Source organism: Narcine bancroftii, chromosome 10 (genome assembly GCF_036971445.1).
Source record: "Narcine bancroftii isolate sNarBan1 chromosome 10, sNarBan1.hap1, whole genome shotgun sequence".
Lineage (NCBI taxonomy): Eukaryota > Metazoa > Chordata > Chondrichthyes > Torpediniformes > Narcinidae > Narcine > Narcine bancroftii.
The window spans coordinates 65,986,895-66,009,961 of NC_091478.1; the positions used below are offsets into that span (position 1 = coordinate 65,986,895).

The following is a 23,067-nucleotide window of genomic DNA, read 5'->3' on the forward strand; positions in this document are numbered from 1 at the left end:
TTTAGTCAGTATAAATATTAAAGCACTTTCAACTGCTGTAGACATTCACATTGTAAATATTTTTTTTAAATTAATACATTTTATACTTTGTTCATACAATATACCTTTAATAAGCAAAACCAGAGGAGTCAAATCCCTTCTTGAAGGATCAGATTTCACATTTAATTATTTAACCCATTGTAAGGTAACAAAAGAATTTCAGAAGTATTCATAAGATGGGCTGCAGAGCAGACACAAGATTAATCTTTATGAATTAGCTGACTCAAAGGGAGCTCTTCGACTGTATTTTTCCAATGCTGTTCTGAAAATTACCGCAATAATTTCAGTCTCCTAACCACAGGGATAATTCAAACTAAGCACAATTGCTTGTATAATCAGTGGAAGTTTGTGATGGGATTGGTTATGACAGATTAATTCTCTCATCTGCTTCAGTACTTCTGGAAACTTTTAAGTTCAAGATGCACCCCCCCCCCCACTCCCCCAAGACAAACATAAATTAATCACATTTCTTCTTTCCTGAAGATGTGCTCAGGCCCAAAACGTTATCCATCTTCGACCAGCTGAGTTCCAGCCCTCTTGTATTTTTACCCACAGTGGCAGTGTCTGTAGATGTTGGTGTTTCACATAAATCAATCAGGCTCTTGTCAAACACTTTAGAAAAATTGTTCCGATCTGTATTAAGGTTCTTGTGTTGTGCAATCCCAATCACTCTAACCATTAAGGTTGACAGTGAGAGACAGAAGCTCACCCTTCATGATTGTTCTTTTAGCAGACCAACTAATGTCCTTAACACAGTAGTTCTCAACCTTTTCTCCCCACTCACATTTCTTTCTTTGGCTTGGCTTCGCGGACGAAGATTTATGGAGGGGGTAAAAGTCCACGTCAGCTGCAGGCTCGTTTGTGGCTGACAAGTCCGATGCGGGACAGGCAGACACGGTTGCAGTGGCTGCAGGGGAAAATTGGTTGGTTGGGGTTGGGTGTTGGGTTTTTCCTCCTTTGCCTTTTGTCAGTGAGGTGGGCTCTGCGGTCTTCTTCAAAGGAGGTTGCTGCCCGCCAAACTGTGAGGCGCCAAGATGCACGGTTTGAGGCGATATCAGCCCATTGGCGGTGGTCAATGTGGCAGGCACCAAGAGATTTCTTTAGGCAGTCCTTGTACCTTTTCTTTGGTGCACCTCTGTCATGGTGGCCAGTGGAGAGCTCGCCATATAACACGATCTTGGGAAGGCGATGGTCCTCCATTCTGGAGACGTGACCCACCCAGCTCAGCTGGATCTTCAGCAGCGTGGACTCGCATACCACCTTAAATATTCCATTGGTGCTGTGGTTAGTAAGGGATTATTTAAGGTGGTATGTGAGTAACCACTGCCTCAGCAGGAACCTCTACCTGAATTTGCCATGATCTCTATCCTGCAACCCCACACAAACACACTTCTTATATTTCAGGTGGCAGAAGACACAGGGAAGCCGCTGGGAATGAGAGCACCCTCGATAACACAGATTGAGAAAATAGATTGTTTGAGATGGCCTGGTCGCTGAGGTCGCATGGTACAAATAGAGACAATGGGATCCCTTTCACCCCTTCCAACTTCATTTCACGATTCTTAGGGAGGGATGGGAAGAAAATAACCTTCATTGGACCAGCAATCACCAGCAGCAGTTGTGTGGATGCAGGATTAGGTGTAAGACAAGGATGGGTGAAATGCAGAGGTTGATGATCCACCAAATGTGCCTACTTTCAGGCTCTGAAATTGAACTCAAGCCCCAAACAATGCATTTTGCTAGCACGGAGGAAATTAACCGAGGGTAGCTTGTATATCTAAATGGAGCTAAATGGTTAAATGTTACTTTTAATTTGAATCATTGCATTTAGAGTCTGAGCAATGTCTGCATGGAGAAGAGATGACAAGAATGGGAATGGAACTAGTGGTAACGGGAGTGCTTGCATAAGGAGTCAGATTCAATTATCTGAAATTAGTCTGAGAGCGACAAATAACAAATTTAAGGTATTGTTAAAAATCAGCCAGCTTTTATTTTACTTCATCATTACTTATGCAGCAACTCTCTCCTTAGACATTTATATTCCCTGACCCTTGCTACAATTCAGAATGGCAGAAAGCCAATTACCAACATTTCATGTTTATCTTGGAATAATATTCAGTATTTGTGACTCAGTGCAGATGTTTGCTTTGGAACTTTAGCTTCTCCCTTTACTCGACTCAGTATGAAAGGACTGAAATATTTTCTACAGAAAGCCAAAACTCAACATGGAATGTTCACTTTGTTGCTCTTCACAGATGTTGTCTGACATAAAGGGAGTCCGAGAGATAATTCTTTGGAACCAGGCTCTTTGGCCCACTATGCAGCCCATCAACTACCCACTTACACCAATCCCATTTTTTATTCCAATCAACTTCCCCCAGATTCTACCACTCACCTATGCAGCAGGAGCATGTTCTAGTGGCCAATTGGCCAACCTGCACATTTTTGGGCTCTGGGAAGAGAAAACCCATACAGTCACAGAGAAAATGTGCCAACCCACTTAGTACTTCTGAGGTCAGGGTTGAGGCAGCATCTCCACCAGCTGTGCCACCCTGTTGATTGGCTTCAGAGTTGTCAGTTTTAGAGAAGATTTTCAAAATTTGCACCTCTTTCGAAATAGCCAAGGAAAATAAAAGGGAAGATTGGAGGCTGGGAAGCTTGCAGGAGGGAATTAGGTGATTTAAACAATTATAGCAAAATCAAAAATAGCATTACTGGTGAAAGAATAATCAAAAATGTAGCAAGGTGTACGTTAATGGAGAGTAATTTGGGGAGCATGGACTCGTAGGGCCAAAGTGACCCTGTTACAGTGCTGTATGTCTAACTTTTTTTAAATTAAAAAATTCATTAAAAAGTTATTTCCTTTTTACAATTCATATATTGCATGTTTTCCATTTTCTCGTTGTCCATGTGGAATTGTTTTAACTAATATGAATGAATTTAAACTCAAAAGTCATTTTGTTTATACATAGAGAAATACAATACCGCAGATATACAAGAAGCAGTGAGCTTCAGGATTAATAATTATAATGAAGCAAATGGAGAGAGACTGGCTCGGCCTATAGGTGACAATACTACTGGAAATTTGGGGCAATCTCAGAACTGAAAAGGTTAAAAGGAAAATGCCTGCACAGATTGGCTAAAACATTGATTTTTTTTGGAAATCTGCTGGAAAAAGGAATACCAAACAAGCAAAGAGTGGATAAAGTTGGCTAAAAATTGAGAGTATTATCTGGCAGACTCCTTTATAATTATGCATTTTATGTTTTTGATTTGTTCGTTCAATTCTCCCAAGCAGCTGTGCTTTCTGAGAAAAAAATCTGAATTTTTTTTTTATTAGCACAAATTACTCAGTCATAACTGCAGTCAGTTTAGAAGCTTCCCAGTGAAAAGGAAACAATTCTACAAGGAAATAATCCTCTTGTTCTTTTCAATCTGTCACCTTTTGACATAGTTGACACCACCATTTTCACCTCTATTCTCTTTACCGTTGGAATTAACTACACACCCCACCCTGCAACTAATCACCAAAGCAGTAGCTCACCTGTTACTGCACCATTATCTCTGGTGTTGCCATCTTACTTCCCTTTTCTCATTAATTGGCAACATATTTAAATATTGTATTGGACTAACCTTGTGGGCCACTCCACTGCTGTTAGGAACAACTGCAAAAACACTTCATGTATGTGATTAACATAATGTCAGTGTTGGATTTCCCTGTACACCACCTTGTGTCTGTTTCAGGGCATTGCTGCTTTCAGTGCTGTATGTTGCAGTTGCACATTATCCCAAAGACCGACATTTTGCTCAGCAGCTGTAATCTCGCTGGCCAATTCTTAATGGGATATGACCCAGCAGCAGCTGTATTCTTCCAGCTGCAGTAGATTGTTGCTACATAATGAAGTACCTGTGGGAGACCAGAGGCAACTCTCCAGAGCTACAGCCAGATACTCCTCGCAGGCACTTGCTTAGAATTCTGTCATGAATAATGTCGTGAAAATCTGCACTTGAGAATAGTCTGCAATGTGAGTAAATTCTTGTGCCTCCTTCACCTGCCCCTGTGAGTAGAAGGAACACAAATATACGGCTCATGACATCCCCCTAGTCCAGTAAAGAGGTACAAATGTGAGACCGGCAGCAGCTTGACATGATCCTGAAGTGGGGAGACTGAAAAACCTGGCAAGTGAAAATTCTGTCAAAATGACACTTAGAAGTGAGTGTAATTTTCCTTTATACCAGGGTAAGTTAGTTTTCAAGTGTATATAACTTTTTTTAATTGTACAAAAAAAAGGATTATTTTAAACAAAGGGTTGGAAAACTTAAGAATTCTCAACCTCAGAAGGGCAATGGATATTCAATGACTATATTCACTGCTGAGACTATTCATTTTGGATCTAGAGAGCAAGGAACGAGCAAAATGAACATGGAGTTCATCATGATGTTGATGGAATCATGAACTCTATGAGCCTTCGCTGCTCTTTTTTATAATTATGGTGACCAGGTCAATGCTCAACCTTCTGTTTTTTTTCTTTTCCTGTGTCTCATTGAAACTACTATCTGGAGGGGATGAAGAATACACTGACAATTCAAGGGTCAAGTACTCTGAAATCTCCAGACATCAAGCAATTGGAAAGCCATCCATGGGGTGAACTTGACACCGATGTCAGGGTTGATGTTTTGTATACATCTCTTTTTAAGTAAAAGACCGAACATTTTTATGCTGTGTTGTCAGTCCACCAAGGGTAGCATAGGGTGATGTGATGGCTCTGGTAAACCTTTTAACCGTTGAAGAATGATGGGCTAGAATAAATTCACACACAAAAACTCTACAGAAATTCACAGTAGGAAGGGGCATCCAAGAGTATAAGCTCTGCTACACAAGAGTATGAACATTATCCATTGACAGGCTCTTCTCTGAACTCTCAAAAAAGAATTGGCCAAATCAAATTGTCACAAACAGGGAATTGAAGTCCGTTTTATTTGTGTTGCAGAATACATGCTTTTAATGTGCACCCTCCAACACAAACATTTTGCATTTTTTTTAAATAAAAGTCAGGATGGGTGCAGAAAAAGTGAATGAAGAGGCACATTTAGTTCCCATGGTAAGCAAAGATCACAAGAAACAGCACTAAACTCAGAAGTTTAGTTAAGAATCAACAGCTACAAGAGAACAGCAATAGCTTTGAAAGTAAACTGTAACATAGTCTTTGAACAACATCCATGTGTATTGGGTACAGGTCTGGAATCTCATAGTTCACACAGGATGACAGAATGTGAAGTATCACCAAAACACACCACACATCCCTGCTACTGGTCCAGAGTCAAAACATTGATTACAATTCAAAATACATCCCTCTCATTTTTCAGTATTAGACCATACAGGCACTCCCTGCACATTTTGTTAAAATTACAAAATGTATTATTTACAGATTTATACACACAGTGTAAACACACAAAATTTGTCTATTTATTACAAGTTGCTACAACATGTGATGTAAAAATGTGTCATGGCTAAGAGATTTAGTTAATTTTAAAAAAAAGGAAGTCACTATTTTGACAAGGGAACAGCCCAAGTACCTTCACATCTTCCAATGAATGAACAAACCTCTCAAGAATACTAACAGCAGGAAATGCCACACTGAGCATGTGCAGCACATGACCTCCCGTGGACCGACAAAAATCGGCCAATAGCCAGCACAGTTGCTGGAGTGTGCAGTTCCATCTTGTGAAATAGTGCTGAGAGACCATGAAACTAAGCGTGAAGAAGATGTCTTTGGCATCAAATTAATAACATGCAATTCAGGAAATGGCAGAAGATTGCATTTCGACTCGATTGCGTGGCGAGGTGAAGAAATAATCACTTCTCCACCGAGCAACGGGACCAGCTGCTTGCATGAACTGGACACCTCTCCACTCCCCAGTCTCATCCAATTAGCTGGCACTATACCCTGACACTCCTCAGTGAATAAAACACATTAATCAAGTAATTAAAGTGTATGTAGTGCAATGATAACAATTTCTATAAAACATGCTACTGTATAAGCTACAGAGATAAGCTGTGGTTGAACTCACAAACAAACTTCTGTCTCTGCACAGTGTGCTGGGACACAGAAATATGTGTATGGAGCATCACACCAAACAGTAAGACCTATTAACAGAAACCTGAAACACTGACCCTTGAGGCTTAAAAACTTGTGCTTCTCGTGTCTACAGCTCCACTGCCCTTTTCCTCATCCTGGACAGACGCAGGACAGGGCAGGGCCCTGTTGGTCTGCGGTGTACGACTGAAGAGAGAAATTGGCATGATGCAAGCATGGAGCTACATTCCCCATCGCCATGGGCCATCGCCAACAATGATGACGGTGACAAACCGAAACCCTCCCCCATCCATGTGTGGCCAGGGCTGGCGTGGATCAGATTGTGCTGTTCTGTACAATGGTGACAGCAAACCAAGGCACACTGTTCTGAACCGGTAGCGACCTGGTTGGTTCAAATGAGGAAGAGGCTCACTGAATCAGCTCCGTGTCTCGAGATTGGTTGTTGGGCCTGGGAGGGCCATATAATGTTACTGATGCTATGTGATTGTTCTGCATGACCTGTGAAGGAGATACAGGAAGACTTGAACATTCTGAAACCATGTTTAAAATATATATTATCGAACATTACATAACACTATCACACTCATTGTTTCTCCTTGCAATCTTTTCCCTAAATTGTGTGCAAACACGATGAGGTTCAAGGGCCATTATCTTTACAGCCACATAGCTTACCAGAACTCTCCACAGTGTCACATCTATACCTAATATCAAGGAGTAGCTGGCAAACTTAATTCACTGTGAAGAGTTTGGTAGTTTACCTGTCTGTAGGAAATATATCTCTGGAAATTCTGGTTGGAAGTGAGATGGAGTAGTTGTCTCTACTTCAGCTTCGTATTTTCAGTATTCCTTTTTCCTCAGTTTACCTTTTTAAAACATTCAGAAAGGTGTTGAATTTTTTATTTTGTGCTCTTAAGTTGAAATGGCTATAAGTGGCAAGGTCATAAAAAAAATAGGAAGAAACAAGAAACTCCGACTAATCCACTGGCAAACCTGACTACTGATCTTGAGCAAGTCAAAGTATTTATCACTATAGAATTTAAAGTTCTAAATGTTAGGTTTTGGTGTTGGAAAATCAACTTGCACAGGCCTGTCATTCTACAGAAAAACAAGGTGAACGTTTGACCTCAGCAGAATCTACTTTAAAGGATTTAAGATACTGGGTCTGTCACCTGGAGTATAATAACAAGAAGTTAACAGCAAGAATGATCAATTTGGAAAGTTGAAGAAATCAACAGAATCTGCGTATCGTGGGCTTGGCTGAAGATACTGAAACTGGCACGCTTACTAATTTTGTTTTCTGATCTGCTGGTAATGGTGTTTGGGGAAGAGGTGTTCCTGACATGACCAGAGCTCGATAGAGCACATCATTCACTATTGCCTAAGCCTAAATCGGGGCAAAATCGACGTTCGGAATATGCCTAAATCAATATCAAAGGAACTGCTGATCCTTGAACCCTGTCGTAAAGGAACATTGCAATATCATGGCAAAACAATTTAGAATCATGGAAGATTATTCTCCAGATATTATGAAGCAGCAGATCATCTACAGGGAAGTTATGTCAGAGCTATTCAAGCATGGGTGTAAGCCTTCATTGCTGTTCCCAGCACTCTTCCGAGTGGGAAGAAGAAATGGTTTTGTACAGTGGATGAAGCTTGGGAATATACTCGCAAACTTCCTGTTCCAAGTCTTGAATGGCATTTTCTTTTTCCTTTTTCTTTTGAATAGTTGTTTTGGAGGCTTTCACAGGGAAAGCATTGTTATTGCAAGTTGATTTAATTTGGAGTGGTTGAAGGGAAAGAATTTGACACACTTTTGATTGCATTTACGGTTTAGAATTTTCTATCAAAATGGGATAATAAAAAAAAAATCCTTTTAACAGATTTGTTAAAAGCTTTATGAGAAGTCCAATTTTTTTGATCTGTACTGTGATTTAGTCTAAACATGTTGACTTCTTTTGGTCTGATATGAAGGGCTGCAGTGGAATTTATTTTATTTTGCTTCTGAGCGGGAACGTCTAATCTCACTTGAAGATGGAGGGTTTTTTGATTTAATTAGCATGCTGTTGGTCTATTTGACAGGCTTGGGGGTGGGACAGGATAAGGCAGGTGGGTGGGTTTATAGGTTTTGTATTTCCATGGTGCTTTATTGTTATAGTTTTTTTGGTTTCAGCTTTTGGAGTTGTAGTTTCTAGTTTAACAGGGCCATCTGCAGGCCAGAGGTTGTTGTGCATGCTGCACAAACTACCTGCGCACTGGAATGTTTGAAATAAGTATTACTGTTCGTATTTACTTTTTATAACTGAGTGATCATGGCTAATCCTATTAAGTTCCTCAGTTTGAACATGAAAGGCCTAAATCATCCAGTAAAATGAAAAGTGGCTTCACATTTAAAACAGCTAAAACCTGTGATTATATTTTTACAGGATATTCATGGCAGTGGTGTTTCGCGCCTGATGATGTGGTGGAGGGGCAGCAATATAATTCTTCCTTTCAAGCTAAAGCTAAATCTAAATCTAGAGGAATATCGATCATTATTAATCTGAATATTCCTTTTAGCATGCATAATGTTGTTTTGGATTCTAATGGTCATTTTGTTATTGTTTCAGGGAAATTACATGATAAAATGGTTGTTTTCACAAATGTTTATGCTCCCAATGTTGATGATCCGGGGTTTTTTGAATTTTTTTTAACTTCTTTTCTGGATTTAAGTTTATATTCACTTATTCTAGGTGGGGATTTGGTTGGACCCTATCTTAGATCATTCATCTTTTAACCCAGCCACATAAACACATCTGCCTCATTAAATCATTCTTTTCTATCGGATTATAACATTTCAGATGTCTGGCTTTTTTTAAAAATTCTATTAATAGAGTATTCTTTCTTTTCCCAAGTTCATCACACTTACGTATTTATTACTTTTTTTTATTGATAATTAATTCCATTACCTCATTCTTGTGAATACCACAGTATTGAAATATCTGATTACACTCCTCTTACATTATCATTGACTTCTAGATAGGACACTGGTGCTTTATTTAATTCAGTATTATCATCTGATACGGTCTTAGTTAAATTTATGGAAGAACCAATAGTTTTCTTTTTTGATACTAACGTCTCTTCAGAGACTTCTAGTTTCAAAATATATGGGATACTTTGAAGGCTTTTCTTAAGGGGCAAATCATTTTGTATACTGTTAATAAAAAAAGAAAGACTAACAAAGAAAGATCTGAGTTAATTATACAAAAAGAACAACAATATGCTCAAAATAAAAATTCAGATGTATACAAAAAACAGATTAAACTTAAAACTAGATTTGATCTTCTCTCAATGTATCCAACTTTTGAAATCCAAAAGTCAATTTTACATTCATGGTAATAAATTTGGTAAGTTTTTGGCTAACCATTTGAGAGAATTTGGTGCTAAGTGTCATATTTATAAAGGTTCGTAAAGATAATGATATGACTTCAGATCATTCTGAGATAAATGATACATTTAAAAGATTCTATTCCATTTAGTAAACATTTTGGGTCCCATAGATTTTTATTAATTAGTCCTATTTTATGTAATTCCTTTATTTTAAACCTTCATTCAAGATAGCGATTATCATGATTGGTTAAATTTAGGTATCCAATCTTTTTTAAATATTTTTACTGACCAAAATCTTGCTTCTTTTGAACAATTATTCACCAAATTTAAAATACTTAGACATCATTTTTCCCCCGCTATTTACAGGTTAGGAGCTTTTTAAGTTCTTTAATTTTGAAGTTCCTCGAAGACTTAGAACCTAATATGACAGGGATAATTTATAATTTTCAACTTAATTATAGAGGTCCTTTAATTAATTACTTTTAAATTCTAGGGATAGTTCCCTGGACAGAATTTTTAAAACTATGGAAGATTTTCAACAGCCTTTTTCCGAAACTACATGGAATTCCATTCTGAAACAAGTGCATTCATCCTCTTTGTGGTAGACATTCATTATTACAATACAAGATAGTACACTGGCCCACTATTCCAAAGTTCAATTGGCTAAATTCTATTCTAATTTCTCTTCTAAATCTGATAAATGTATAACTGAAAAAGGTATACTATCATATGTTTTGGTAAGGTTCTTCTCTTTCTAATTTTTGGAAGGGGTATTTCATACCTGTTTTTAGTTCTTAATATTAATTTGACCTCTAGGTGGGCCATCTGGTTTAATTCTGACTGCTTCATAATCCCATGTAGTTGCCCTTGCCTCTCTTATCGTAAGAAGTGTCATTTTAATGAGATGGAAAGATGCTGTCCCTCCCAATCAGAATCAATGGTTGTCCGATATGATGGCATGTCTGACTTTGGGAAAAAAATTACATGTTCCACTACTGAAATAAATCTTAAATTTGTTTCTTTATGGGGTTCTTAATTACTTTCAAAATTCGTAAGATTAACTAGTTTTGGTTTTCGAACCCAATGTTTACCTTACTTTAAAAAAAATTATTAGTAGAGGACTGTTTGTGTTAGTCAGCAGCTTCCAAAGGGAGGGAATCGAATTAGATATTTAGTATAGTGTTTTTCTTTTTAACATAGGTCTCAGTATTATATGTATTGCTAAACAATATTTGTTAATACTTTATTTTATTGTTATGTACCAATGGAACATTTATTTGATAAAACTAATAAAAGATTATATTCCAAACTACTCTTCTGAATGTAAGAATGACAGTAGTTAGATGGATTTTTCAAGACCGATTGAATATCCACAAGATTTGTTCAGATAGAAAAATTAGACTCAATGAATCTAGCTAACAAGAGGAAATAACTTCCTATTTCTTCATTACAATCTGGAAAGACCCCTGGACCCAATTCCTGTGGAATTTTTCAAATTATTTTCTTAATTGCTCACATCTCACTTGCATGTAATGTTTGCAGATTCATTTCAACAGGGTAAACATCCCGATTAATTTAGTGAGGCTTGCAAAGAAAAGTAAAAACACAACCGAATGCTCCTACTATAGACCAATATCTTTACTAAATGTTGATGCTAAAATTTTGGCTAATAGGATGAAAACATTTTACCATCAGTTATTTCTGAAGATCAGACAGGGTTTACTAAAAAATTATATTCTTATTTTAATATTAGTCGCTTAATTAATATTATGTATTTGCCTTCCGGGAAAACTCTTGAGTGGATTTTCATTGGTTGCAGAAAAAGCTTTTGATCGAATAGAATAGGCATGTCGGTTTACAACTCTTGAAAATTTTAATTTTTGGTTCTGATTTTATTACATGGGTTAAATTATTGTATTCATGTCCATCCACCACAATTCTTATAAATTTACAACAATCTCAGCCTTTCAATCTGAAACATGGCACTCGTCAAGGATGCCCATTAAATCCTTTATTTGATCTGGCAATCGAACCATTAGCAATTGCTTTTTGTGTGTGTAAAGACATCTTGGAGATATGGAGAAAAGGGATTGAACACAATGTTGCTCTTTATGCAAATGATCTCTTTTCATTTCGCTCTTTATGCAAATGATCTCTTTTCATTTCAGACCCAGTTGCCTCTCTTCCCCACATGATGTTATTACTTTCACAATTCAGTCCATTTTCACAATACAAATTGAATTTGCTCTCCTATATCAATGTATGATGGTTTTCCTTTTAAGATCATTAAAAATCAATTTACCTATCTTGGTATTACAAAGAATCATAAACATCTTTTTAAGGAGAATTATCTTGCTGTGTTTCAACAAGCAAAACATGCCCTGACCCAATGGTCACCTTTGTCTAGAACTTTAGATGGACAAATTCTATTAAAATGAATACCTAAATTTTTATATCTTTCTTCAATCTTTTCCAATTTTTGTTCCTAAATCTTTTTTTTGTTACTTGCTTGATTCATCTTACATATGGAAGAGTAAGCATCCTCGCCTTAATGAAGTTCTTCTGCAGAGATCTGAAAGAGATGGTGGTATGGCTCTGTCTAACTTTAGACTTTGCTTTTGGGCAGTCAATATACGATATCTTACATTTTGGCCTTTTTTCATAATCATTCTGACTGAATATTGTAGATTTCAATGGAGCCGAATTTCACCCCCCCCCCACCCCTCAAATTTTTCCAATTTAGCATTTCTTGGCTCTTCACTTCCATTTTCAACTAAGTTAACATATGATCCCATTGTTAAAAATTCTGAGAATTTTGGCACCGTTGAGAAAACATTTTGCATTTCATAATTTCTCTCTTTTAAGCCCCATCGTATCTAATTGCTTTTTTTCAACCTTCTTTATTTGATATGCTATTTTTCAGAGATGGTATTGAGAGGGTATTCAAAGTTTTAAGGATCTGTTCATTGATGGATATTTTGCATAATTTGAGCAGCTTTCTGCAAAATTTAACCTGTCCAAATCTCAAATTTTTAGATATTTGCAATTCTGACATTTTCTTGAATCAGTTTTCTGATTTTCCAAGAGTATCAGAATCAAATTTTGTAGATGACTTTTTTTTAGTTTAATGCCTTCTTGTAAAGGCTTAATATCTACTATTACCTAGAAACTGTTATGTTTAAAACAAACCACTCGTTAAAATTAAAAATTCTTGGGAACAGGTTTTAAATTTGAAGATATAGGATGTGGATTGGGACAGTTGTTAATAGCTCTTTGCTATGTGCTCGTCATTGTTTATTACAATTAAAGGTGGTACATGGAGCACATATGCTTAAGGTTAAATTGTCTTGTTTTTACTCTGACATGAGTCCCTGTTGTGACAGGTATAAGTCTAGAAAAATATTGGAGGTCTACAATTTTTAATATAGATTTACCATTGAAATTTTAGTGGCCCTCTTTGGAGGAAATTATTCTTCTTTGTCCCTGGTTCAGTCATGATATCTCTTTTGGAGAGGCGAGCGATTTTATTTAAATGGAAGGAAGCTGCCCCACCTACTCATGATCAGTGGTTGTCATGTCCTGTTTGAATATGGAACAGATACGGTGTTCAGTTAATAACTGAGATACAAGATTTCAGATACTCTGGGGATCATTTATGATTCACTTTCTTATTTTATAATTTCACTTCAATGTAATAGAATTGTCTGACTAGTTACCTTTTCCATATTTTTTTCTCCCTTTGTTTTTCCTTTAATGTTAATCATATATAGCATCTGGCAAAGCTGTTAGGGAAGGGTATTGAGTTTTTTCTTTTTGTTTTGACTCTCCTTTTTTGTTATTTTTCTATTTTTCTCTTTTCTCTTTTTTCCTTATTTATTTTTTTTCTATTATTAGGTTTTTTTTAAAATACTGTATACATCAACGTACAAGTCGAGTTGTGAAACCCAAAGAAATCTCTCAAAAAATGGAGGCTGACTTATACAGTGGATATACTTTTGAGACCTTAAATTCAGCTCAAATTCCAATCTGCGCTGATCTAGTATATAAGTCAACTCTTGAAAAACGGATTTGGCGTACAAGTCATCCTGAAAAACCAAAAAAACCTGAATGTGACAGATTTTCATTGAAATTTTTATTGAAAACAACTTCAAAATCACTATCATCATCTGAAAACAACACATTTCTTTCTTCTTTGGCTTGGCTTCGCGGACAAAGATTTATGGAGGGGTAATGTCCACGTCAGCTGCAGGCTCGTTTGTGGCTGACTAGTCCGATGCGGGACAGGCAGACACGGTTGCAGCGGTTACAAGGGAAAATTGGTTGGTTGGGGTTGGGTTTTTCCTCCTTTGTCTTTTGTCAGTGAGGTGGGCTCTGCGGATTTAGAACCTTTCAAAATCACTCTCGCGATCATTGTCTGAAGCAAAGATGGCAGCAAGCACATCCATACTCTGTTTAAACAGTCATCATATGGGTCCCAGTCTGTACCTGATGAGGCAGTTTCAGCTTCGTCATCAGTGTCCCACAATAAATCATCTTCTGTGTCATCAATTGCACAGGAGATACCACACTTTTTAAACTACCGTCTCTACTTTAATTTTGTCTCATGCCTTGAGCACAAAGTTACATAGCATATCAAGTAATGCAGCACGCATTGCCCCACCATTTGTAAACGTCTTTTCTGCACTTGACATCCATATATTCCATTCTTCGCATACATGGTCTTTTAATGGCTTGTTTTTAGCAGGCATCGAGAGGTTGCAACAGAGACGTCAAACCACCCGGGATGACCGCCACGCAAGTATTATGTAGTGCTAATCTACTTTTAGTGCTCTCAGTATAAGTGGCTATGAAACATATCCCAGATCAGCAAACAGCAAACTCTGTTCTTTGCGTAAACTGTCTGTTCCACACATTATCTATACATAGTTTTACACCATTTTCATCCATCCATCCATCCTTTTTCATGAAAATGTAAAAAAATTCCTGAAGGGAATTTAATTTTCGGTTTAATTTTGCATTTGAAGATTACCATGGGTCTTAACATGTCCTGTCGGCCATGAATGATAACACCACAGTAAACCTGGTCCTTTCATAGTCTGTACTTTTGATTTGCACAATTTGACACCTTTCTATTGCCTATCATGTTGAAATTCATGGGGGTTTTGTCCATGTTTCTGATAGTTGTCAATGCAAACTGTTGTTTCTGCCAGTTCTGTACAATAAACTGGTGAAAACTTAACTTTATGATCAAGATCTTTTGGTAGTTTCTGTGCAATTTTTGTTTTTTGGCATAATACCAGATTTTTCCTGTTCATGAAATGATTGAACCAGCTGACTGTAGCCTCAAAATCATTACTGAGGTCTGGGTCAACTTGGCCCACTGCAGTGCAAATGTTCTTTTATTTCAGGTGACTATATAGCAATCTTGCCTCAGTTCACGTACCCATTCAGCAACGTGATTGTCCAACTCTATTCAACCAGCAATTCCTTTTCTCAAAGAATATTCCCTTTGACATAGTGTTTGTACATGAGAAGTGAGTTATACTAAAAGAAAGTGTAAGTACGTTAAAAAGAATTGTTTTTTTCCAGATGTGATACTATGCTTTGGGAAACACTGAAAAATAAAATTTTCAAAAGAACATTGCCCTTTTGGTATGTTTCTTAAATTCTCTTCTTTCTTCCTTCAATCTTTCTTCTCGTGCAGATCAAATTTTCTTGCAACAGCACAGTTGTTGGTTTTCTTGCCCATTTCTATCATTTTAAACTTAAAGCTCGCTTCACTGTTTCGTCGTTTGCTGCCTTGAGTTCATGGACCCTCCATGATAGAAATCACTTCCAGCCAATGCCCAGCAGATCAATCTGCGCGATCTATGGTGGGGGGGGGGGGTCGACATATACGGCAGTCAACAGCCCATCTCAGGCATAGCGACCTCTTGGGGATCGACTTATACGCTGGTCAACAGAGCTCCTCAGGCAGCCAGAAAATTGGGGTCGACATACACCAGATATACCATTAAACCCTTAAAATGAGGCTGTAAAAGATGGGGGGTCGACTTGTATGCCACAATGTATGGTATTATTTGGACTATGAATTATGGATATGTTTTACAATTTACATTAGCTTTTGATACTGATTGTTTTATTAATTATATACAACTAACTATATCATTTTATTGTATTTTATTATATAGCTCTATTAAATTAATAAAAATAATTTTAACAGGAAGAAATGCAATATATCTCTTGAATCTCAGCTTGAATGTACACAACATCCAAGAATGCACAGGGAAAGGAAAGTGAGCTAATTTTCCGTTCTCTATCCTGCAAGTGCTCAGACTAGTGTATCTTACCTCAAATATCATGTGCTGCAGTCCAAAGCAGAAAGTTGATCCAAAAGGGTTTGTGTTGTTTGCTGACGATGATCTACACTCAGAGAGACAAAAATGCAGGTCAGTTAATATAACATAACAATACAGAACCAACACCTGAGCATCCACAGCAAGGGGATCCCCACTGCTCCTTCAAAGAGCTGCATTCTGCGCATTATGGTTTAAAAATTTATATATCTTTACTCGGTAGAAGCATAGTGATCAATTTACAAGTACTTGCAGTTTGCACATTCGCAATTCAAAAGTTCTGCTAGACAAGTACATTTCCCCAGAACACTAATGATTTTAGTATCCATGTAAAACCATTGGGCCTCTACATGTTTGCACATCCAAAAAAAAGTTCTGTGCAGTTGAATATTGGCTTGATCATGGACAGAGCAAGAGCAATTTTGCACATACAAACTCCAAAAGACATTTACAGTAGTGTAAAATGCACAATTCGACTGCAGTGAGATTTTCAACCTCACTATTGAGAACCAGATCTTTAAAAATCTGTTTATCTGCTGTGCAAAAGGCCAATACCCAAACAGCATTCTTTGTTCTCATTATGTCCTTCTGCAACCTCAAATATAGGCTCACAAGTGCACCTGGCTACTTTGCCCATGGAACAGTCCCTCTCAGCTACCTAGCTTCAGAATCATTCTATGTCAAATCAGTTTGCTGTTCACTGCTGCATTAAGGAAATCACTTAAACACAATACTCAAGGAAGAGAGACTTTTGGAGTTTCCTGCACGCAGAGGCATTTGTCTGGCTGCCAGAATTATGAAAATGCGGTATTCACTGAGTGCACTCATGGCTCACAGAGATTTCACTGGCAACATCCTGTCTGGAGGGTATCTATGCCTCTCAAGAATGAACAGAACATGCCTCCTATAGCACTGATCTGCATGATCCTGTCCCAATTCTCTTGGTTTCCTGAGAGCATTCCCCATCTCATTCCCATCAATGCAGCATCTATTCATTCAAGACCTCCAACTCCATAAAGCTGGAAGAACATTACTTGTATTATCATGTTTCTCCAAGAATCAGCTGCAGAGGTGGAACCTGCTAGGCTTAATTCTGGAAGCTGTGAGAACTTACATACAGAGAATGCAGGCCGAATGGCAGTTCTAACATGAGTCACCTACATACTGTTTTGAAAACCTCATATTTAAAGATCTTTAAAAACAGGTTTCAACATTATTTCCATCAACTAAAACAATTTCTCATCTCTGCTTCAAGTTGGCCCTGTAAATCTAAGCTTTTATTTTTAGGGAAATAGAGAATCTAACTTGGTTGGAAATTCCAATGCAGTTCAATCTTTACAATGCCTATTGCTCTTCCACCCCTACTTTCTTACTAGTACATGTCATGCTTAAATACACATACCATACCTATGAAGGACCACTGGCTTCTCCATGGGGTGTCCGAGTAGCTCCTGAATTGCATCCCACTGAAAAATATTAAAACAGTTATGTGCTGATCAAAAAGTGAAAGGTTTATAAATAACCAAATTTGGTAGGAAGGATTTAGTATGTAGGGTTGAATGTGCATATTCAAATAATGCAACTTGACTTTCTTCATTTCTCTTTGCTGTCAGTTTAAAGCCAGCATTGATCAGAGGCTGGCTTAGGACACCTCAAATATCCTCAGGTGTTACGAATTAAGTCAGCACCAATGGGAACATACCAAGGACTATTTTTATTATTAATTATTAATAACATAAAACTTCTTAACTCTAAACTTAACCCCACTATGTCTGTGTTAAAACCCAAACTATTACAATTTAAGCTTGATTCGAGAGATGATTTTAAAGTCCAGTCTCAGAAAGCTCTTGTGTTGAAACTCAGTTTTTACTGCTGTTCAAAAGCAAGTGTGAGGCATCAAATTTCTTTAAATTGTTGCTCAAAAGAAGAAATTAAGTATTTTGAAACATCAAGTCATCAGACCTCTCTAAAACTTAAATTTCTTTTATAGAGTTGTTTTCAGAGCAATGTTTCTTCATACGAACGATTTTCTCTCTCTTTCATGGAGATTTAGAATCTGCGTTCCGCACAATAAATCTGCCCTCTTTTTCAAAAAGAGGGCAAAGTGGCTATTTTCTTCCACGATGATTTCACAAACCCAGACAAGCTACGTGAAGTGGCCATATGAAAATGGTCTCAGTCCAAATCTGTCCTCTTTTCCAAAGAGACAGCAAAGTGGTTAAATTCTTTAAAACCACTTTTCTAATGTTCCTCCTCAAGCAGCCTTTTGTTACAGCATTTAAATCCTGTGAGACTTACAGGATGGTCAAGCCCCTTCAATCCTTTGTTACCTACAAGATGGCCAGACGTCTTCTGGTCTCAGTAATATCTTTCCAAAATTCTCATTACATGGCACCAGACATAATTTCTGTTTCATTTCTCCAAAAGCATGAATCACAGCAGATGAGATTTTGAAGTTACTTCCAAAAGTAATTCACATCTATATGCTAAAAGCATCTCTCTCCACTGGCTGAAGTGGATCAGACTCCGGATTGTGTGTCAACCAGCCAGCATCTGCTCCTGAGCAAACACCTATTGTTTTTGAGTTACCAATGTAGAAATCATAAGACTTTTGACTGTTTGCCACTTTCTGAATTAGCAGTCACCTAGTCTTTTTAAGCAAACAAGTTTCCAGTGGAACAATGGCTTAACAGACTTTTCGTCTTTGCAAATGACTTCTCTCTGAGTGTATAAGGGTCTGTGGTGTCTGTAAATGTGCCCCTGGCAACCCAAAAACATTTACTAAATATATATAAGATTTTAACTTAATTTTAAAGATTAATATTAACACAAATCCATTATACAGGATAAAATGTACTGTACTCAGATGAGGAAGTTGGCGTTGACCAAAGAGGTGGCAACTGGGTAACTCCTAAGCACAAAAAAGAGCAGAATCCAATCCTAAATGTCAAATGGGTGTCACTAGCTGAGAAAAATCATTGCCAACTGCTTCCATACACACAGTCCAACATTTGCTTCACCTTATAAATTAAATTGAAGTTAAAAATCAAAAGATTCACTTAACAGAGCTGAAACCAGCTGCAACTCTTAAAAATAATGGAATATAAAAAGTGTAACTCTGGGTCTCAACCTTGGAATATGGGGTTAAATTTTACTAAGTTAATTCCTCAGTCCTGATGGAAGTTTATGAATTATGAGAGGCATAAATAGGATAGACAGAATCTTTCTCCCAGGGTAAGATTGTCACATATTACTGGTGAGAGGGGGAAACACTTCTTTTACAAACAGAGAATGGTAGGCGTCAGGTGTAGTGATGGAAGGAGATACAATACAGGCAGTCCTCAGGTTACAAACAACTCGTAATTACAAATGGGTTGTTCCCCAATGCCCTAATTTGTGCGTGCGCATAAATGTGCATAATGTTATCTCACGAATACCAAATAAGTACCTGTTCCGCTTTGCATACAAATTCGGCTTATGCACAGACCCAGGAAACATTACTCGTTCATAACCTGGGGACTGCCTGTAGTAGCATTTAAGATGGACATGCACAGAGATAATATTGAGATATGGATCATTTGGAGGCAGAAAATATTAATATGACATCATGTTCAGCATGACATAGTGGGCCAAAGAGCCAGTTCTGTCCTGTTCCATGTTCTAATTTTAAAAATAAATTTTTTTCAGAGAGGATAATTTATTTGCCTTTAAAAAGATGGAAGTGAACTACCACATTCTGTCTTTGTAATCAATGATTTGAATTCAACCTCATGGCGTGTGTCAAGTATAGTATGATGCAGAAACTAACAAGGATTTAAATACTTAATTTATTAACATGCTTTCATATGTGGAACTAATATTGTTAAAACCACTGGTGTGGCAGTGGTTAATGTGTTAACAAGCTTAAATGAAGCTTGAGTGCGTCTAATTTGACACGTTACCAAAAGCTGTTTGATCATGTGCATCTAAGGAAATTTTCCACAAAAAGGAGGAACTTCTTTGGTCTGGTACAATACACAAAAGTTCTCAGGTATGTCAGTGGTGGAGAGAATAAATGGTTAATCCGTTTGATGGGTGAGATATCAAATAGGCTGCTTTACCTGGATGTGGGAAAGGAAGAACTCAAGTTCTGTGATGGTGTGGAAGTTCATATGAAAGAAAGATGATCTGAAAAAATCTGGGTCAAAGTTTTGGTGCATTACACACAAAATCTAGGCTTTTTGCCTCTCTCACTTCTCACAGCCATATTCCAACAGAAGGCTGGCACCTCGAGGTTTAAGAAGTTTATCACTAGGGGTGTGTCATGCGATGATGTGGGGTTAGAATGCAAATCCCTAATCTCAAAAAAGATGAAAAAGAGTCAAAAAAGGTTGGAAAAGTTAAGAAAAATAGAAGTGTCTGAAGATTTAAAGAACAATTTAAAATGTCACCAAAAAAAGTAAAATCAGCTACAGTAATACAAGAAACTGAGCAAGAAAAAGATCAAGATAAAGAAGAAAGGCCGACCTTGAAGGAGGATCCAGGAGCTGTTTGGAAGATACTGCCCAGGGGAGATAAGCCAGGAGCCAGAGAGACCTTGGACACTGCTGCACAGGGTCTCTCCCAACAATGGCCACCCGCTACAGGGGAAGAAGTGACTCTGCACATGCGTGAGGAGTCGCGCATGCACAGAATACAAAAAAAACTAAGGGAATTATAAAAAGGCTCAAGAGGCTTCCAGCTCCAGTGGACAAGAAGAAGAGTATGAAATACGCTCTGAACAAAGATTTATGGATAAAATGATGAGAAAAATGGAAGTCATTTATTTCTACAGCTGATATGAAAAATTACATGGATAATTTACAGCAATCTATGATGCTATTAACAGAAGAAGTTAAAAAATATGGACAGAGTATAGCTGAAAACAAGAATTTTACAAGGGAAGTGGAAAAAATGATGATATCAGTGAACAAAAGATTTGAAGTTCTGGATGAAAAAAATTAAAGGAAATTAATTTGAAATTCAAGGTATTGAGGAACAAATGAAGAAGGTACAAATAGAAGCGGCTGCAACAAAAGACCAATTAATGAAAAATAAAAATCGATATTTTAGAAAATTTTAGCAGCAGGAATAACAAAGATCATTGGACTTAAAGTTGAAGGACAGGAAATTAAAAAGTTTTTATAGTGTTGGATTCCGGAATCGTTAGGGGTAGCTGAATTTCAAGGACACATTGAGATTGAGAGAGCAAAGTCACAACCAGATCAGAGACCTCATCCGATACTGGTTAAATTTCTTTGTTCGAAGTGAGAGAAGATCTTGGGACTGGTGGCTAAACAAGCAAAAGAAAGAAAGTCACCATTGATTTATAATGGGAATAAGATTTTCTTTAACCCTGATACAATTTTTGATTTGTTAAAAGATAGAAATAGAAAAACTGCTGCTGCCATCCCTTAGGATTCCCAGCTTTTCGCTGTCTTCTGTAGAGTTGATAAATGTGTAATGGTTGAGCGAGTTCTTGCTTCCTTGTCGCCACTGTTATGTTTGAGGACCCCCCCTCCCTCCATTGTGAATTAAAGACAGCCATAATGTCAGTGCAGACTAACTCGATGCTTTACTAATTACATACTACAAGCATTACGACAAAACATTCAGTATAAATCAGTTCCGCACATCATCACGTTCACATAATGGTGTAATAACCAACAGATAGAAATGTTAATAATTTATTTAAATTGAATTATTTATCACTATTTAAAAAAATGAATGATTTTTAAAAAATGGAAAGATCTGCCAATGACTTTAATAGGTCAAGTAAATTGTATTAAAATGAATATGTTTCCAAGAATACAATCATTACCCATTCCAATACCAGAGACATTTTTCCAAGAACTAAAGAAAAGTATAAGGAAATTTATTTGGAGAGATAAAATGCCAAGAGTAGCCTTGGAAAATTAAATGAGGATTATGATTACCAAATTTTAAAAATTATTATAAAGCAGCTCAATTACATTCTTGTCCTCCTGTTATCAAATTGGAGAAAAAAACAGCATGGGTTCAGATTGAAATAAATAAAAAAGGAAAAATTAATTCAGAGCATTTTTTGTATAAATAGAACAATAAGTTATTGAAAAAGGTATGGAACGGAATCCACATAGAAAGAGGAATTAAAAATTATCAAATATTTAAGATGGTGTTAAAACAAAATCAACTTATTCCTTTTACTTTGAACAATTCTTTATTTGATACTTGGTACAGTAAAGATATACAGAAAATAAAAGATTGTTTTTTTAAGGCTCCTTTTTTATGACTTTTGAACAAATGAAAGAGAAATATGAAATACAATACAATTTTTCATATTATAATAATATTTAATAGGGAAATTAGGTGCGAATTTAAGGCTCTTGGAACAAAGTCAATTTGAATATTTAATTACAGATACATTTATTGAGAAATTTATCACTAATATGTATATAAAATTACAAGATACTATGGGGGAAAATATATAAATCAAAACAAAAATGGGATAAAGATTTAAATGTCCCAATTCAAGACAAACTTGGGACAAGGTTGTGCCAAGAGAGTGTAACAAAGACAATTAATGTTAGAGATCAAATGGTACAATATAATTTTCTACACCAATTATACTATACTCCATATAAATTAAATGGACTTAAAATATTCCAATAAATGTTTTAGATGTAACAAGAAAGTAGGGACCTTTCTACATTCAGTTTGGTCCTGTGTTAAACTGGACAAATTTTGGAAAGATTTGAGCATACTATTAGGACAAATTATGAAGATAAAAATACAAAAAGACCCAATAATATTTTTACTTGGTGATATATATGTGAAGCAGATATAAAATTGAAGTTAAACAAATATCAAATATATTTTTTGAGTATAGCTATAGCGGAAGCAAAAAGAATGTGGCAGTAATGTGGAAAACTGTAAATTTTATAATGATGGATAGATTGAATACTGAAATACAAAATTGTACACCATTAGAAAAAAAATTCTTATAGTTTAAGGAATCAGATTGGGGACTTTTATAAGATTTGGGAACCATATATGGAATTCATTAAAAGTCCATCCATATCATATGCATCACCCACTCTTCTCAATTAATAATTAGAAGAATACAAATGTTAGGAAAATATGAATAGTGACTAGTATATAGTACAGGTGATTTCTTTCTTTTTTTTTGTGGGGGGAGGATGGGGAGAAAT

General features: G+C 36.7%; 1 protein-coding gene across 8 annotated transcripts in view; it reads right to left on the reverse strand.

The window, feature by feature from the left end:
* Nucleotides 1-4,986: 4,986 nt before the first annotated feature.
* The window catches only part of phaf1 (phagosome assembly factor 1), a 105,929-nt gene continuing 87,848 nt past the window's right edge, over nucleotides 4,987-23,067 (reverse strand). For 3 of the 8 annotated variants that reach the window (XM_069901169.1, XM_069901178.1, XM_069901176.1), the window contains 3 exons: nucleotides 17,267-17,325; nucleotides 15,854-15,926; nucleotides 4,987-6,635 (listed from right to left, as the gene is read on the reverse strand). In XM_069901169.1, coding sequence (XP_069757270.1) covers nucleotides 6,546-6,635; nucleotides 15,854-15,926; nucleotides 17,267-17,325 — 222 coding nt within the window. In that variant the 3' untranslated portion in view covers nucleotides 4,987-6,545. The other 5 variants (XM_069901172.1, XM_069901175.1, XM_069901171.1 and 2 more) reach the window with 5 other exon arrangements.